The 18913-nt window shown below is 42.5% G+C and overlaps 1 protein-coding gene across 1 annotated transcript in view; it reads right to left on the reverse strand.

The window, feature by feature from the left end:
- The window catches only part of UBR3 (ubiquitin protein ligase E3 component n-recognin 3), a 92269-nt gene that overhangs the window by 43165 nt on the left and 30191 nt on the right, over positions 1-18913 (reverse strand). Inside the window, 8 exon segments of the mRNA XM_079983763.1 lie at positions 3556-4016; positions 6346-6519; positions 8222-8326; positions 8995-9136; positions 11475-11571; positions 13838-13970; positions 17867-17964; positions 18701-18834. Of these exon segments, the coding sequence (XP_079839889.1) occupies positions 3556-4016; positions 6346-6519; positions 8222-8326; positions 8995-9136; positions 11475-11571; positions 13838-13970; positions 17867-17964; positions 18701-18834 (1344 nt within the window).

Below are 18913 nucleotides of genomic sequence, written 5' to 3' on the forward strand. Positions count from 1 at the left end.
GGCAGATTATTATTATCAATTAAATTTGTATACTGCCTTCTGTCCACAGATCTCGGCGGTTCACAACATAAAAATACAAGATTTATTTTTAAAAAACATTCACAGCAGGATGAAATGTACGCAGAAAATGAATGTTGATATTATTAGGAACCTGACTCAGTTAAAACGCTGGGGTTTTGCACAACCAAAAACCATGCTTTTATTGTCTCAGAGAAGGATGTGAGCTTCCCTAAAAACTCTAGAGAAACAGCACAAAAGCCTACGGAAAACGTGATTACACAGCTAGTGGAATTGTTAACTTGACAGCACAAACCTCTTGTCAAAAACAAATCAGAGTTCTTCTGCCCTAGATACAATGCTTTTTTGCCATTATCCTGTCACAATAATGGACTAATTTGCTGACGATATACGCAAAGGACATGGCACCAAATATTTTTCATAGCTTTAACAAGTGCGTAAATCCTCTCGTCCAAATTGTGGCTTTCGATGAGAGGAATATACACAAGCAAGTTTTTATTCCCATTTTTAAAACATTATGTAACTTATGCAGTTAACCTTCTAGATCTTCAAGGATACTGAAGATTTAGCTTATGCAATTTAAAATCACCGTCACATCGTCACCATCACTTATTATATGACAAGTGCAACTGAGTACCCAGTTAAGCACAATTTAGTCCCATTTAAGGAGGGTGTATCAAGAACATGAGGCAGCTTTCATAATACTGAACCCCCCCGCCGCCCCCCGGGAATTCCTCTCAGCGCATGCTATGCCTCTGCTAAACAGGCTAACTGTAAATAGAGACCCTTAATAAGGAGGCCATAGCAAACTGACAAATTCAGTACAGCTCAGTGATTTTCTACCATGGCCCAGGGGGCGCCGCACCATGATTGAAAAAATATTGCAAAGCAGCACTGCTAAATTCTTCTTTAGCTCCATGCCTTGGTTTCTATGGCAACGACTTATGTGGGTGATGTCAAGTTTGTCTTTGCAGGACGAAGAAACCAGAAAATAGGTCATCATTGACTGCTCACAGCCTGCTCCGTCTTCATTATGGCAAACTGGACTCTGTATTCCTACCGACTTCCTTCCACACACTGAGGTCACACAAAACAGCTTAATTGCCTGCGGAGATTCATCTTCGTTTCGGATTTACACAAAAGCATATGTACACAGCTCCCCGCTCCCCTCTCCGTCCCCTCCTGTCAAGGCTTTTTGCAAGCATCATTTCCTCTATTTCCAGGAGTGAGCTATTGCCGTATGTAGCTAAAACAGCTGCATGACCTATACAAACGTATGAAAAGGATCTGCAGAACTGAGGGAGCCCCAAGGTGTGTGAAAGTGCAAAAGGAGGGGGGGCAAACCATAAATATCAACAGCAGCTAATGTTGCAGTGCAAGGAGTGCTCCTTGTTCCGGGTTCCAGCCACTCAGTTCCATATCCCCTCCTCCCCAAAACAGCCCTTCAGCATTCTGCAGCCACCAGGCACACTCAGTCCTCATTAGGCCAATTTGGATTCTTAATTAATTGCCCACCCTTCACCTTAAGGTCGCAAGGTGAATTACGACAATTAAAACACAATATGGGGGGGGGGGATTAAGCAATTTGAAATCACGGAGATAAGGTGATTCCTAAAAAAATATGCATTTCACAGCAGGTCCCATGCTTTCCCCATATTTAAGAGTCTGCGGAGCGGAATGGCAGTGTGAAACAGATTGTCCGGTTAAGAGATGACCGTTTTGGGCTATTTTGGATCTGTAGGGGAAGCGCTAGGGCTACGCGCACCTCTGAAAAACCCCCACGGAAGAGTGGGGTCTCGAGGAGACCAACTGAACGGGGAGTAACTCGCCGCAGCTTCCCTGCTACCTTGCCGCTGTGTTAGCAGCGAGTTGGGTAGGTGGGACAAGAAGCGGCTTGAGTCCATTCAACAGGGAGGGGGGAAACTAAAAAATGAATGCTAAGTGGTGATATTGAATGTTATGAGAAAAGAAAATCAATAAAAATTATTTTAAAAAATATATATTTAACAGTCACACAGTGTGTTCGCAGCATGGAGTAGCTGCAGCACAACTCTGTACAAATACAATCAATCAATCAATCAATCAATCAATCAAACCACCATGGGCATTTTTTTCTGAAGCCCCATGGCAGGCAAGAGTGGGGAGGGGAGGAGAGGAGTTTTCCACATACCAGCATTGCCCCAAATGGTCACGGAGAATCAATGCTGGTTTGGGGAGGAACTGCCAGCACAGGTCCTTCCACATGCCCTATGACTTCTGATGTTCTCTCCTCCGCAAAGAGGGACACGGGTGGCACTGTGGTCTAAACCACTAAGCCTAGGGGTTGCCGATCAGAAGGTTGGCAATTTGAATCTCTGCGACGGCTTGAGCTCCCGTTGGTCCTGCTCCTGCCAACCTAGCAGTTTGAAAGCACCCCCCAAAAGTGCAAGTAGATAAATAGGTACCGCTCCGGTGGGAAGGTAAATGCCATTTCCGTGCGCTGCTCTGGTTTCGCCAGAAGCGGCTTAGTCATGCTAAGCTTAGTCATGGCCACATGACCCAGGAAAACTGCCTATGGACAAACGTTGGTTCCCTCAGCCAGTAAAGCGAGATGGGCGCCGCAACCCCAGAGTTTTTCGTGACTGAACTTAACTGTCCTTTACCTTTACCTCCACAAAGAAATGCTGCAATGGCTCCCAAGCAACTTGGTGATTTGATGTTCAGGTGGAGTGAGAAGCAGCATGAAAGGTGTGGAGGGAGGGGCCTGGCCCCCATTTCACCACACACTGGGGGTGGGGATCCACAAAAAGAGTCAGGATGACACGCAGTCTTGCCTGCTCAGGTTATTCTATCAGGTAACTGCTAGCGCAGGAATGTTCAAACAAACACAACAGTATAAGTCGCAATGCGCCTCTTATGAAAGCTCATGTGTGGGTATCACACTAAGCACACACTGCCAGTAAGGTTTAGAGGGGGGGAAATGTGTTTTATAGCAATACAAATACAGTGGTACCTTGGTTTGCAAACAGTCTGATTTGCATACGTTTTGGATTACAAACACGTCAAACCCAGAAGTGCGTGTCCCGGTTTGCAATTTTTTGGGGGGATTACAACCCATTTTTTTGGGATTACAAACAATTTTTTTTTGGAGGCCCCATTGCCGAAAGCGCGCCTTGGGTTACAACCTGTTTTGGTTTGGAAACAGACCTCCGGAACGGATTACGGTTGTAAACCAAGGTACCCCGGTAGAATCAATACACGCACGCACACGCCCTTAGAACTGCAGCCCTGTTAAGACAGTGGAGGGCAGATTATGACAACATTTTCCCTCTTGAGACATGGGTACAAGGGGAAAGGAAATGCAGCAAGCACCCATTTCCCTAGCTCTTCCTGCCATTCAGTTTTCTTCCAGCATCAACAATAGTTGGCAATAGTCAAGTCTACTGCCAACCAGTGCCCTAAATTCATAAAGGTCTCAAATGAAGAACTAGAAGCCTGTTAACACAGAATATTGTCAAACTTCCTAATCAAACACTGAAATAACCCCGCCCCAATTACCTTTCTTCTTTGTCCAAAATTTTCTTCTCTGCCGGACTAATCTTTTTCGGTGGTACAGGTGGAGTCACTTTTCTACATATTTCTTCAATGATACGTTTGTTCAATCTGCTTTGAAGGGCAGCTTTCAATAAAATCCTTTCCACCGCAGTCATTCCATCCCCATGTAAGTACTTAGGGTTTTCGCACTGAATTAACGTTTCCATGTCATCCAGCCAGGGTGGGTAATAAGAGTTCTGCTTTCCTGACAGTTTATGGTGAAGCTTCACCAGCAAAGACAATATGCTTTCCTTGATTTCCAAGATAGCTGTTGTCAGCTGGGGAGTTGCACCCGGAGCAGACCACTTCATTGAAGTCTTGGGTCGAACAGCCTGGTTGGCTTCAGTAGTATTCCGATTGATGATTTCCTGAAACTTCTTTCTGCGCTCTGCAACCAGACTGAACACTTGTGCTGTTCCTGAATTCTTAAGGGGGGAAAAAATAAGAAAAGGGCATTAGATACAGTAATCAGTAAGTATGAAAACTACAAGCTAAACTAAAATTACGTTTAAAATAATTTCAATTTGTTACTTAGCTGTTTAAAACAAAAACTGCTACACCTTAAAAGTACATTCACATTTAAAATATACTTCACAATCTCCCAAGGCTGGTGCACACATACAACTCCCAAATGCTTAACGAAGTAATGCAATTAAAAGCAGGCCACAAGATCATCTGCCTCTCCAGCATTCCCTTCTGAAGAAACCATACCGCCCCCCGCCGAACTTACCCACAATTAAGTACAGTCGTACCTTGGTTTTTGAACACCTTAGTTCTTGAACGTTTTGGCTCCCAAACGCTGAAAACCAGAAGTGACTGTTCTGGTTCGTGAACTATTTTTGGAAGCCAAGTGTCCGATGGGGCTTCTGATTGGCTGCAGGAGCTTCCTGCAGCCAATCAGAAGCCACGCTTCGGTTTCCAAACGTTTTGGCAGAGGCATGGACTAGGATTAAGCCACGATACTGAGTTTTGATACAACAAATCACAGTTAACACAAGCCAACGTAAAACCATAATTTCAGGCAGTGGTTTGTTGACCTCACACAAACCATAATTAGTTGGCTTGGGTGGGTTAAAGCTGAACAAGCTATGGTTTAGGGTTGTATCCAAACCCAAATATGATCAGCAGTTTAGTGTAACCAAGGTTCTCTCAGATTTCCAGTCTTGGTTAGCCTTAATCATAACCAAATGTAGTTGCAGATGTTAAGTTCAGTCACGGTTAAGGGCAGCAGAGGAAGGACTGGGGAAATTAGCACTTCTAAAGGCAGGGGGAAAGTAATCCCACAGCCTGCTCCAAACTGCTTAACACTTTTGAACATTCCCAGTATGTATGCAGTAAAACAAAACCACCCCCACCCCCCAATACACAAAGTTTACAGCTAAAAAACTTTATGATTAAAAAGGCTCCAGTCCCTTTTTAAAAGTTTGGAATACCACTGTGTACATTCTACTATAAGAATTGTTATAAATTTGAGATATGTATGTAGAAAAAAAGAGCACGTTGCATTATTTAAAGAGGGACTAGGGGGTGTTATCGGCTCTGCAGGTGGGTCAAAAAAACCATGTGCATTTTACAGCTGCAATTTTTGTTAAAATTTGTTCTATACCACAGGGGTGGCCAACTCCCAAGAGACTGCGATCTACTCACAGTTAAAAACTGGCAGTGATCTATCCCCTTTTTTCGGGTTCAGGTCAAAGTTGTTGAGTTGTTTCAGGGAGGAGGTAAAATGTTGTGCTTTTTTTTAGGGGAGCCACAGTTGTTCAGCTACTTTGGGGGGAGCCAATGATCTACCAGTGATCTGCCACAGACGTCCAGTGATCTACCGGTAGATCACGATCAACTTGTTGGACATACCTGCTATACCATGACAAATGTGATTATTTTACGGAGTTGCTGCTCTGTCCTTAAAAAATAACTGTGATGCTTGCCTTCCATTAAGCATTTTCCTTTTAGCATAGCCTTGCTGCTAATGAAATATGTAGTAGTGTATACTTGATTTACTGTAAGAAAATGAGCCATGGCTCTGTTCTTCACCATCCCTCCACCCGAAAAGGTGGCAACCCCATTATGAATTGGCTATAAATCATTCAAACAAGTTAATCATGTGTTCACAAAGATGAATCAACTAACCATTTATCATTTCAAGTAATTTCTAACAAGATTGAGGGCCAGGCTTATTGAAAATGGGAAGCTAAAGAGCAGGAGCATTATTAAATGTTAGCAAGAACCGCAGCAGAAATTCACACACACTCAAAGCAGCCAGTATTTATTCCAACAGGCTAGCAATTCTCCCCCCCCCCCTTTTTTTTTTTAAAAAAAAGGTTATCTCCAGCAGATGGCACAATTAATTTGGAACCAAAAAGGATTGCCATGTTCTTGGCCAATGCGCTTTTTTTTTTAACACAATCGTTAGAAATATGCAATGGCGGCTATTTCTTAATAACATTCTTGAAAAGACTGTGGAATTGCAGGGAAGTTAGGGTCAGCACAGCTAAAGCCATCTTGCCATTAGAACGCAAGATACACAGAATTCTACCTCTCTCTGAAGTCCTTTAGGCCGCCTGGGATTCTGGGAAGTTGGAGGAAAAGGATGGCATTAAAACACCCTAAGAAATGTGATTATTACATACCAGGTCTTGAAGTATCAAATACGAACAGCTATATGTTCAGCAGAGCTTAATTCAACCACACTGACCAATATTGACTTATGAGATTCTAAACCGTAATAATAAATCTGCAAGATCTCATCCTTACCTGAGAAGCTGCTGAGCCATCGGCACTCGTAGTTGCTGGTGGTTCTCTTTTCACCTCTGGGGCCGTCTCTGGGACTCTGACGCGCACGTAATTAATGAAGTGGCGCATGTTAGACACCAAGTTATTCCCTGGGAACCAACTATCGTGGCAGCGCTCTTGTCCTCCCATGGAATCCTGGCACATCAGCCATTAAACAAACAAAAACAAAGCAGGCCATCAGCACCAGATGTGGTCAGTGCAACCCATCCAATCCGCACATGGAGGAAAATTATTCCTGAATAACTGGGGCTGCCACCTTAGTATTTACAGAGCACTTTAAGTGTCTGGGGGAAAATGCTCCCGAAATACTAAGGTGACAGTACTATGCAATGTTACGCGCCATATACATTCTCCCAATATTATTATTTATTGAATTTCTATACCGCCCTATACCCGGGGGTCTCAGGGCGGTTCACATAATAAAATCAAGATATAAAACCACAAAATACATAATAAAAATAAAAACAACAACCCAATAGTGCCCTCCACCACAAAAAACCACATTTTAAAAGGGCATAGGATGTAAATCAAATTAACCAATGGCCTGGTTAAAAAGGAATGCTTTTGCCTGGCGCCTAAAGGTGTATAATGAAGGTGCCAGGCGAACTTCCCTGGGGAGAGCATTCCACAGACAGGGAGCAACTGCAGAGAAGGCCCTGTTCTCGTGTTGCCATGATAGCCTTGTGAAGTATTGCTATCCCTGTATGGCAGCTGGTGAGCTGAGGCTGTTTAGCTTGCCTAAAGCCACACGGTGGGCTCGTGACTGAGTTGGGATTTTCAGGCTCTGAGCTCACTGCACTAGAAGTCTTTGAGTTACTCCTAGGGACCAACTTCCACCCACAATGAGCAGCCCACCATTAAAATAAGGCTCTGAAATGATAGTGGATTAGATCCAGAATGTCCTCCCACCAACAGAGGGACTCATTCTGCCTGTGGAACGGCAGTCTTCTCCAACCCAGAGTTCCCAGATGGGAGTGTAGTTCATCTGACGACCCAAGGCTGGAGAAGGAGGGTCTGGGGCCTTCTTTAATGAGCTCACTTTTCATGCAAGGAGTTCAAGGTGGCGAACATGCAACCCTGTGAGGTAGGTTAGGCTGAGAGTGAGTAGCTGCCCCATGGTCACCCCGTGAGCTTCATGGCTGAGTGGGGATTTGAACCCTGGTGCGCGGGTGGCGCTGTGGGTTAAACCACAGAGCCTAGAACTTGCCAATCAGAAGGTCGGCAGTTCAAATCCCCACAATGGGGTAAGCTCCCATTGTTTGGTCCCTGCTCCTGCCAACCTAGCAGTTTGAAAGCACATCAAAGTGCAAGTAGATAAATAGGTACTGCTCCGGCGGGAAGGTAAACGCCATTTCCGTGCGCTGCTCTGGTTCGCCAGAAGCGGCTTAGTCATGCTGGCCACATGACCCGGAAGCTGTATGCTGGCTCCCTCGGCCAATAAAGCGAGATGAGCGCCGCAACCCCAAAGTCGGCCATGACTAGACCTAATGGTCAGGGGTCCCTTTACCTTTACACCCAGGGCCAAAGGCAGCACTCTAACCACTATGCCATGCTAACAGAGGCGCCAACTGCAGGAAAGGGGCAATTTTCAGTAATGTCCCCCTCCTACTACAGTCCACAGTGCCACCTCCCATGCTCTTCTGTAGGGTCCCCTAGCCCACCCAAATAACTTTCCAGGGGACACAGGAGGGAGGAAGGAAGGAAAATTGCCTTACCCCCACCCCTCCATTCCAGTAAAAGTTTGCTGCGATCAGAGCAAATATATTGTCTATAAAATAAAAATGTAGTTATAGACACAAACACAACACCAAAAAGGTACAGAAATGTGAGCACTTACTTCTTCATCAGATTCCTGCTCGGATGAGTTCTCTAGTCCCAACTCAATCAAATATAAAACCATGCAAAGGACATGTTCCGACAGATTTTGATGATCCATTAATATCTAAAGCAAAAGTAAATATTACTTTCCTTTTTCCCTTTCAAAATTTTTCCACTTCAGAATTCGGTGGGAGGGGAGGGGAAACAGAAAGAAATAATATATAGCTACATCAGTTCCACATGATTCAGTATTCAGTACAGGAAAACCTCCCAGAATGACAGCTGTTAACGATTTACCAAGAGAAAAATGGTCACAATTCACAAACACACAGCACCACCTTCCCAAACACAACTAGAAAATGTTTGTGTTGTGGAAATATGCAAGCTTTCATTTTAAGGAACAAATTAAAGAAGTTCACAGAGAGAGAGAGAGAGGGAGAGAGAGGGGGAGAGAGAGGTGAGCCCAAGATGAGGTTTCAAAAATTCTAGTCTGGCCACCTAATTTAGCTTGAGCCTGTATAGCTGAGAAAATGTGCAGAATGTTTCAGGACAGGAGCAAAACAAGAGGCTTTTGTGGCACTATTTTCTCTTAACAATAATCTGTAAATGTATTCAGTTGTGTTCCATTTCTCCTTGGAAAATCAAGTTTTATTAACTTTTTATTTTATTTTTAAATCACTGTTTCAAAATTGTACCCACAGCAAACATCCTCCAGAAACCAAAATGATGTGAAGTCTGAAGTAGCTTTGTGTCCCTTGGCTCCCCCTCCCTACTCCAAAAATTCAATAGTACCTTGTAGAGCAGAGTGAATAACACAATGTGTAAGGTTTTGCAGTGCAACAGCCTCATGAGTCCTTTGTAGCTTGGGTGTAAATGTGTCCGTTTCTTGTAAGGAGGCCAGGGGTTTCCATGCACTTTCCCACTTTGTTTTAAGCTGTAAGAGAACCAGAAAATAACCTGCTCAAAGTTAATGCTACAGAAGATACAACTGAGAACTGTGATACTCAACGAATGCCCATTTGACTGCATGCCCTTTTCAGCATTTCTGGTAGTAAATGAAAAATTAAAAATGCTTGCACCGAACATTTTGAAAGCCAGGTGCCAGTTATAAAATAGGCTCAAATGCATTATGGGTTTTTGCCATAATCCAGGAACAGATTTGAGGGGCTAGGGAGAGATGGGAAGCAGAAATCCTTGCACTAACAGGGTGCCTTCATTGGATACAACCCTGGATAAAGGGCTCTGGCTCTTCTAATACTAAAGCCAACAGCAAATCAGATAGAATGGTGAAAGCTGAGAACTTTCTTTTCTTTTTTTTAAAGCGTTTATTAATTTTCCAATAAAAACATCTAATTAACATATCAAATCAAATCCAATAAAAAATAAATTTAAAAAGTCCAATTGTCTTCCAAATTGTAATAATTTTTGTTTTGGCTTCCCACGGTCTGAATTCTGAAGCGCTTTCAACATCATAGTGCTGCCTCTCTCCTGCTGATAACTTTCATTATGATCACAAAAAGAGTGAGACAATCACCACCTTCATATCTCAACAGATGTACTAAGTATGTAAAAGGTAAAGGTAAAGGGACCCGTGACCATTAGGTCCAGTCGTGACCGACTCTGCGGTTGTGGCGCTCATCTTGCTTTATTGGCCGAGGGAGCCAGCGTACAGCTTCCGGGTCATTTGGCCAGCATGACTAAGCCACTTCTGGCGAACCAGAGCAGCGCACGGAAATGCCGTTTACCTTCCCGTCGGAGCGGTACCTATTTATCTACTTGCACTTTGACATACTTTCAAATTGCTAGGTGGGCAGGAGCTGGGACCAAACAACGGGAGCTCACCCCGTCGCGGGGATTCAAACTGCCAACCTTCTGATCAGCAAGTCCTAGGCTCTGTGGTTTAGACCACAGCACCATGTACTCGAAAGTAAATCTTGAGTTTTCTCTCTTTTGAGTGTACTTATGATTGTGGTCTTAGATTTCACCAGCACAACTGATACTACCCATTCCTCCTTCCACATGGACTCCACACTCCTGTCCTTGTCAGTGTTAACCTAAGTACAGCAAGGTAAGTATGCAACAACAGTGCTACCATGGTAAATACTAATGGAAGGGGAGGAGAAATTCAAAAGGTTTGCAAGCCAGTTTCTAAGCCTAGGTTTACAGTTAACATTAATACTGGTGCTGATATTCTGGTGCACCACGGTTAATACCAACAAAGAAAAACGGCCTGCTTCCAATCTCTTAACTCTGATTAAGACAGTTAAGCATAACATCTCTACTGAGCTCAAGTCCAGATGTGCTGAAGGAGGGCAAAATCTTTTCAGGTAACAGGATGTTCCCATTTTTGCCAGAGAATTTCATCTTAAACCTGTAACTCACAGCTGACAAAAGGAAAGCAGAAACAAGGAAGTAAAGAGACTTGAAAACAAAAATGTTACTTTGTTTTCTGACCAGGTCTCCCAATGACAAATCATCTTTTTAATAATATGGGTAGTAAACATAGTTGTACCACACAGATGGGAATGAAGAACAACTACAAATCTCTAGATGGGTAACATTTCCAGTTAGTATATCTAGAACAGTTCTTCAAGATGCAAGTGTTGGGTAGGAGGGGAGGAGATGGGAGGGAAGGAAAAATCCAAAAGGTTGACTTCCAATTTGTTTTTACGTGGCTCCAAGGAACATATTATTCAGTTCACTAAAAATTGAAAAGGTTATGTATTTCTTCAAAATGGCAGGCAATACATCATTTTGACATGCCACTTCACAAAACGAAGTTTTTTTAAAAAAAAAACTTAAAAGGTACACGTTTCACAAAATTGCACCAGTGAAAAGCACAAAATTATACTTGTAAGGACTTCAGCCGTATACTGACCCAAGCCAGCTGAATAATAATTTGTTTCAAGTGAGTGGCAACAAGATGTAAATGGAATGATTTTGCCCTTGCTAACTACGGCAGCAGATTGAGTATTAATCTACTTTTAAGCATGTACTCAGACAAGTCATAGTATGGAACGTTTTTATTCACACAAACCATGAGTGGTAAGCAAGAAATAAAGTCAGTAACAAATCTGGGCTTACTTCTGTCTTATTTCTCATGGTTTGTGTGAAGCGAACAAACAATTCACAATTAAGAATCACGATTAAGCCACGATTTAAAACAAACTGGCTTTGCATGACATGCCAACGGGTTCACTGCCTAAGAATAAAAGGCACTGTATATTACTATTACATAATATAGTATTCATTTTAGAATACATTCAACTTACAATGCTGTATATCTGTCCATCGCAGATTGCACATCTCTACGGTAAACAGTTCGGAGAATTACCATGACTGGGTCAAACTCCTTATCCCAGACTTCAGCTATTGTTAAAGAAATAGAACATGTTTGACATTAAGTTCTGAAATTTATTCAAGATTTAATTTTTTTTTAAAAGATAAAATACAAATTACTTCACACACAAAGAATCACTTACAAGCATACCATACCTTCACCTGATCATATAAACATCTAAAAACACTAGACAATGAAATCCAATTAACAACCATTAAAACCCTGAGTTTATACTGGTGTGCTTGAAAAATATTGAATGATTAAGAACTAAAGTAGCTGACTATTTTGTTTATTCATGTACATTGGTACCTTAGGTTAAGTACTTAGTTCGTTCTGGAGGTCTGTTCTTAACCTGAAACTGTTCTTAACCTGAAGCACCACTTTAGCTAATGGGGCCTCCTGCTGCCGCTACGCTGCCAGAGCATGATTTCTGTTCTCATCCTGAAGCAAAGTTCTTAACCTGAAGCACTATTTCTGGGTTAGCAGAGTCTGTAACCTGAAGCGTATGTAACCTGAAGCGTATGTAACCTGAGGTACCACTGTACTTCAAATAACAACATGAAGAAGGAGGACACGTTAATAAGAAGGAACTCTTAGTTTTATCCAAAAGGTGTTTCTAAGTGGTTACTACGAAACCACCAAGTGGGACTGTACTTCTCCAGTTGCCAGAGGCAGGAAAACATTGTCACTCTACAAGAAGCATTCTCTTACCTCTCCCTTGGAGTATCAGTTAAAATGCCCATTTACTTTCTAATCAAGGATGAAAATAACCTAAATGAGCCAAACCACAACTGATAAGAAATACAGTGGTACCTCAGGTTACATACGCTTCAGGTTACATACGCTTCAGGTTACAGACTTGGCTAGCCCAGAAATAGTACCTTGGGTTAAGTACTTTGCTTCAGGATGAGAACAGAAATCGGGCTCTGGCGGCGCAACAGCAGCAGGAGGCCCCATTAGCTAAAGTGGTGCTTCAGGTTGGAACAGTTTCAGGTTAAGAACGGACCTCCGGAACGAATTAAGTACTTAACCCGAGGTACCACTGTAACGTAATACACCTAACGTATGCACACACAAGGCTACTCAATGGACAGTCCACTCCTCAAATCCAATCTTAAGTATGGCCACACTTACGTTGGATCTTGGAGGCGTCCGAGAGCTCACTCTGGAACACCTTTCAGATAAGAATAATGGTCCCCTATCTCAGTGTTTCCCAACCTTGGGCTTCCAGCTGTTTTCGGACTACAATTCCCATCATCCCTGACCACTGGTCTTGCTAGCTAAGGATGATGGGAGTTGTAGTCCAAAAACAGCTGGAGGCCCAAGGTTGGGAAACGCTGCCCTATCTGGTAGGCACAAGAGCACCATCAAATGGGATGCTCTAAAGCTGGCCCTGAGGTTTATGGTTTAAAACTTTGTTCTAGATACAACTGTTGGTTTGTCTAAAACAAGACAAACCATGAAGCTGGGATTACACATAATGCTAAGCCAAATTGCAGCTTAGCACTGGGTAGCATGGCAGCAGCAGGACCGGGGAAGGAGTAGCACATTCACAACTTTTTTCCCCTCAGTGCCCACGTCTGTCTATGTTTAGATAAGGTTTGGCTTAACCTACGTGCATGCTGAACCACAATGTAGGTTTTCAGCAACTAAGTGTTTCCGTTTTGTGCCAACATCCTCAAACAAATATCGTTATTATCATTACTCAACATATACAATTACAATGTATCCTGTTCGCCGATCAACTATTTTGGTTCTTGTACATATCATGATGGTGTTCAAAGTGTGAAAAACAACCACTTGTTTAAAGAGAGGAATTAGAGAAGGAAAAGCAAAAAAGTTGAAAGCATGTAACAACAATGAAATTCTGAAAATTTTTATTAATCCACCAAAATTCACATAATACTCAACTGAAGTCAACTATCTCTAAACTGTTTACATCTTAGAGATACCAGGCAGAGGGCCTTCTCGGTAGTGGCGCCTGCCCTGTGGAACGCCCTCCCATCGGATGTCAAAGAAATAAACAACTACCTGACTTTTAGAAGACATCTGAAAGCAGCCCTGTTTAGGGAAGTTTTTAATGTCTGATGTTCTATTGTGTTTTTAATATTCTATTGGAAGCCGCCCAGAGTGGCTGGGGAGACCCGGCCAGATGGGTGGGGTATAAATAAACAACAACAACAACAACAACAACAACAACAATTAATTTCTAGAGTTGTAATTAATACCAGCTCATTAACAACCCATACATATATTGCAGATTCCCACTAAAACACCCATAAAAACTGAACATACCTTTAGGTGTATACATTCCCTGCTGCATAGAGCCCCCAGGTTCAAACACAGGAGCCTTAAAATCAGCTACAGCTGACAGCATTGATTCAAAGCTTAAACTTCCAGGAATAATGCCACTTTTCGGATTTGGGTTTTCTGGAATGTGATCCTCGTGTTAAGGTAAACAACAATTACCCAATATTTTCAACAAAAAGGTGTTTGTTCCCATGAGCATTGCATATATTAACTTTATTCGGGTTGTATCCAATGGTGGCCCTGAACTAGTAAGAAAACACTTCTGCAAGATGGGGCAGCTTATTGTTTTTCAACTCTCCCTGGTCACTCTAGCACCCACTCTAGCTGTACTTGAGGGTTGGTTGATCCTCTGCAACAGTATACATATACGGGACACTGTGGAGGCCTGCCAGTGCGCATGTGTGAGGTGGTGGGGAGGGTCAGTAGAAATTGTATGCCTTGCCTCATGTGAGAAGTGCTTTCCGTTACAAAAAGTCACCACTGCATTGTGGGTTGTAAAACTGCAGTCAATGGCAGATGAGGATGATGGACTACCGTATTTTTCGCTCTATAAGATGCACTTTTCCCCTCCTAAAAAGTAAGGGGAAATGTGTGTGTGTGTTATGGAGCGAATGCAGGCTGTGCAGCTATTCCTGAAGCCAGTAGAGCGAGAGGGATCGGTGCGCAGCAATCCCTCTTGCTGTTCTGACTTCGCTTCGCTGGAGGGGCGCTGTGCAGAGGGAGAGAAATTTTTGTTCTTGTTCTCCTCCTCTAAAACTAGGTGTCTTATGGTCGGGTGCGTCTTATAGAGCGAAAAATACGGTATATAGAACTTGCCGAACTGACTGGGAGACTCTGAGACCAGAGAGAAGAGATGGTGGAAGAAGACTGGAAGAAGTTTAAAGATTTTTTGAAAAAATATGTTAATGTTTAAATCTTAGAATAGCTTTGAAAGTGGATATACGCTGTAGGGTTAGAAGTAGAAGATAGCGTATTTTAAAATAGTATTACTTGTAAGGGATAGAATGTGAAGATTTTTATGGTAAAAGTAAGTGTGATTTAAAAAATGGTTAAAATTATGATATATGTAAACTGCTAAAGATGAGGTAAAATGAAAATCAGATAGAGCGGACTTGGGGAAGCTCACCTAACAATGTTTAGAAAAAATAAGGATAAGGTAAGAATTTGTTTGTATCGTTTGTTTTTCTGTTTATGTTGTTTATTTGTGTTATAAAATGAATAAAAAATATGGGGAAAAAATAAAAAATAAAACTGCAGTCAAGTACAACAGTGTTTCCCAACCTTGGGCCTCCAGCTGTTTTTGAACTACAACTCCCATCATCCCTGACTAGCAAGACCAGTGGCAAGGGATGATGGGAATTGTAGTCCAAAAACAGCTGGAGGCCCAAGGTTGGGAAACACTGAAGTACAACATTCCTACAGTGGACATGTTAGGGGATGTTTTGCATCACTCAGGAGAAGACTTCCTGTTTCCTCCTGAGCTGGGACAGAATTGAAGAGAGTGTGGTCTGTTGTACTAGCATGGAGAACACAGCCTCCATGTTCTGATCAGTGTGTGTTCTCCATTTTGTATGTTGCTGTGTGTTTGGAGAAGTGACTGCTTAGTCGCAGTCACTTGGGACTAACTTCTTTACGGAAAAGTTCTAGCTGTTACGTAACCTAAGCCTGCCTTCAGGGATATGTCTGTGAACCTGTGAGAATGAATCTGTGAGTAAACTACTTTTATATTAACGTTAAATCAGATTCTTTTGTTTATTCTTTTTAAGAGGGATTAGAAGGGATTTTACCAGGAAGGAATCTTTAATAGTAAGACTCAGATGAGTCAGCAACAAACTGATCGCTGCGTAATTTAAAAAGGGGGATGTTTGGAACTTTGCTAGAATATGGAACTTGCTAGCGCAAGTTAGGAAGGATATCATTAAAGAATATATCCTCTCCTGCCTCCCTAATCATCCCCACATGCATACCAAACTTCATCTAGAAATACACAGCCATTTTTTAATAGCTCAGTCGGTAGAGAATAAGGCTCTTAATCTCAGTGTTGTGGGTTTGAGTCCCATGTCGATCAAGGTTCCTGCATTGAAGAGGGTTGGATTAGATGACCCTCACAGTCCCTCCCAACTCTATGATTCTACAGTGGTACCTTGGTTCTCAAACTTAATCCGTTCAGCTCCCCAAACCGTTCGAAAACCAAGGCGTAGTTTCCGATTGGCTGCAGGAGCTTCCTGTACTCAAGCGGAAGCCGCATCAGACGTTCGGCTTCTGGAAAACGTTTGGAACACGTACAATCAGGAGCCAATTTGTTCTAAAACCAAGGTACCACTGTGTAAGCATGTCTTTTGGTGAGCAGAAGCAACAGGGATTTCTGCAGTTGCTTCACTTCACCAGAAGAGGTCTATATTGCACAATTAAATGGTGTTCAATCCATCATTTTAAGTGTTAATGTTGAAAGTTTTCTTGGAGGCAGCACAGATTTCAAATACAGTGGTACCTTGGGTTACATACACTTCAGGTTACAGACTCCGCTAACCCAGAAATAGTACCTTGGGTTAAGAACTTTGCTTCAGGATGAGAACAGAAATTGGGCTCTGGAGGCGCGGCGGCAGCAGGAGGCCCCATTAGCTAAAGTGGTGCTTCAGGTTAAGAACAGTTTCAGGTTAAGAACGGACCTCCAAAACGAATTAAGTATGTAACCAGAGGTACCACTGTACATGTTTGTACAATTCAGACTAAGAATGGTTAGATACATAACTAAATGCTTATTCCAGAGGTGCTAGGAAGCTGTAACACAAAAAAAAAACAAAGAATGTCCATCATTTTGAAAAACGACCCCATCACAGTTGCAAAATGTTAATTGGTATAAGGACATAATTGCAGGAATATAGTGGTATTACTAATCCATCTTAATCCACATTACACTAGATTAAGGATATGCACATCGGTAAGAAAAAGAAAGCCGCGCAACAACACTACAGCCTTGGCTAGTTGTGGTTTTTAAAAAATCTCACCCTTTGGTTGCTAACAGGGGATGAAGACAGATTTCACATGTTTAAATATGGAAGATTATCTCACCAGAAGGAGAACACTATACTGCACCCTTCTGGGTCTTCGTGCACATTACAGCTTTTTAAAAGAATGAAATATGGATTTCAAACAAACGAGATAACACTAGTATTTATTTATTTTTGCCCTGGCATATTGCCCAATTACTCCCTGGAGTGCAAGAACCTAATCTGGGGAAGGCAGTTTAATTCAATGGAAAGGCAAGGTAAAGGTAAAGGTACCCCTGCCCGTACGGGCCAGTCTTGACAGACTCTAGGGTTGTGCGCCAATCTCACTTAAGAGGCCGAGGGACAGCACTGTCCGGAGACACTTCTGGGTCACGTGGCCAGCGTGACAAAGCTGCATCTGGCGAGCCAGCGCAGCACACGGAAACGCCGTTTACCTTCCCGCCAGTAAGCGGCCCTATTTATCTACTTGCACCCGGGGGTGCTTTCGAACTGCTAGGTTCGCAGGCGCTGGGACCGAGCAACGGGAGCGCACCCCGCCGCGGGGATTCAAACCGCCGACCTTTCGATCGGCAAGTCCTAGGCGCTGAGGCTTTTACCCACAGCGCTACCCGCGTCCCTTAATGGAAAGGCAAACACAGTTGTAAATCCCAAATCTATCCTTTTGAATCAGAAGGTTGGAAGAAAGGTGATGATTTATATTCCTAGACCAGCGTTAGAAAGACTAGAGTACTTCTGGTGTGTGTGTGTGTGTGTGTGTGTGTGTGTGTGCGTGTGTATAATATATATATGATATACAATATAATATATATATTATATCTCCAGCTCAGTACAACATCAAATTTCATTGCAAGCTCAACATGCAACTTTTCATATGAAAATTATATGCTAATATTGTTTCAAGGCATTCAAAATGGCTTCTAATAGTCTTACTTGTTGTACACCAAAGAGAAGCACAATACATGAATCCTGTTAATTAATCACAGAAAAAATACATTTAACAACATTCCAAGGATATGAGGTCCAGTAGAGAACTATGAGTCCTGTCATTCATGCAGAGCTGAGCTACCATCTCTGCCCGAAGAATCTCATCATCAGTCATTCCTAGGAGAAATTGAAAGGTAAATTAACAGAACCATATAATACATACCATAAGATAGGAAGCGGAGGTGGAGTTATTACTACCTAGAAGTGCATTCAGTTTTACATTAAAATAGTTTTTAAAAAATACTATGACTGATTTTTTTTTTTAATAAAAAAAAATTGGGGTGTTAATCCAGAGTATCAATAAGAACAAGGATTTAGAGCAGGCACAGGCAAACTCGGCCCTCCAGATGTTTTGGGACTACAACTCCCATCATCCCTGGCCACTGGTCATGTTAGCTAGGGATGATGGGAGTTGTAGTCCCAAAACATCTAGAGGGCCGAGTTTGCCTGTGCCTGATTTAGAGCCTTATTAGGGATGGTTGAGGGAACTGGGCATGTATAGCCTAGTAAAGAGGAGACTGAAAGGAGATAGGATAGCCATCTTCAAATATCTAAAGGTCTGTCACAAGGAGGATCGAGAAAGGACCCAAACCAATGGATTCAAGTTACAAGAATGGAGACTGACTAAATAAACACAACTTAGTGGGCAACCACAACTTTTGGCTTCCACCAAGAGGGACTAATAAAGGCGAAGGTCCCTAGAAACAATTCAAGCAAGTGCTTTTGGTTGAGGTTTCCATCACCATTCCTACCTAAACACTGGTTGAAACTTAAGATTCAGTACATGCCTGTGAGCATTCCTACCCCGACATAGAAATTGCTAGGAGTAAAGCAGAAAGCCGATTAATCTTACCCAAGTGTAAACGGAGACTTAAAAGAATGACAAGAAATGTTAAGGCGCCTTCTAACATCGATCTCTCATGCTCTGAATCTAGCACTGTATTCTGATGTTGGGAAGCCATTGTTAAGAGGTCAACCACCTTGAACCTACAGGAGAGGAAAATATGAATTTTAGAAAATCTAGTACGGTTAATAATTTGAGAACATTTCCTGTTGCTCCTCCAGG

Source organism: Podarcis cretensis, assembly GCF_951804945.1.
Source record: "Podarcis cretensis genome assembly, chromosome: 1".
In the NCBI taxonomy this organism is placed as follows: Eukaryota; Metazoa; Chordata; class Lepidosauria; order Squamata; family Lacertidae; genus Podarcis; species Podarcis cretensis.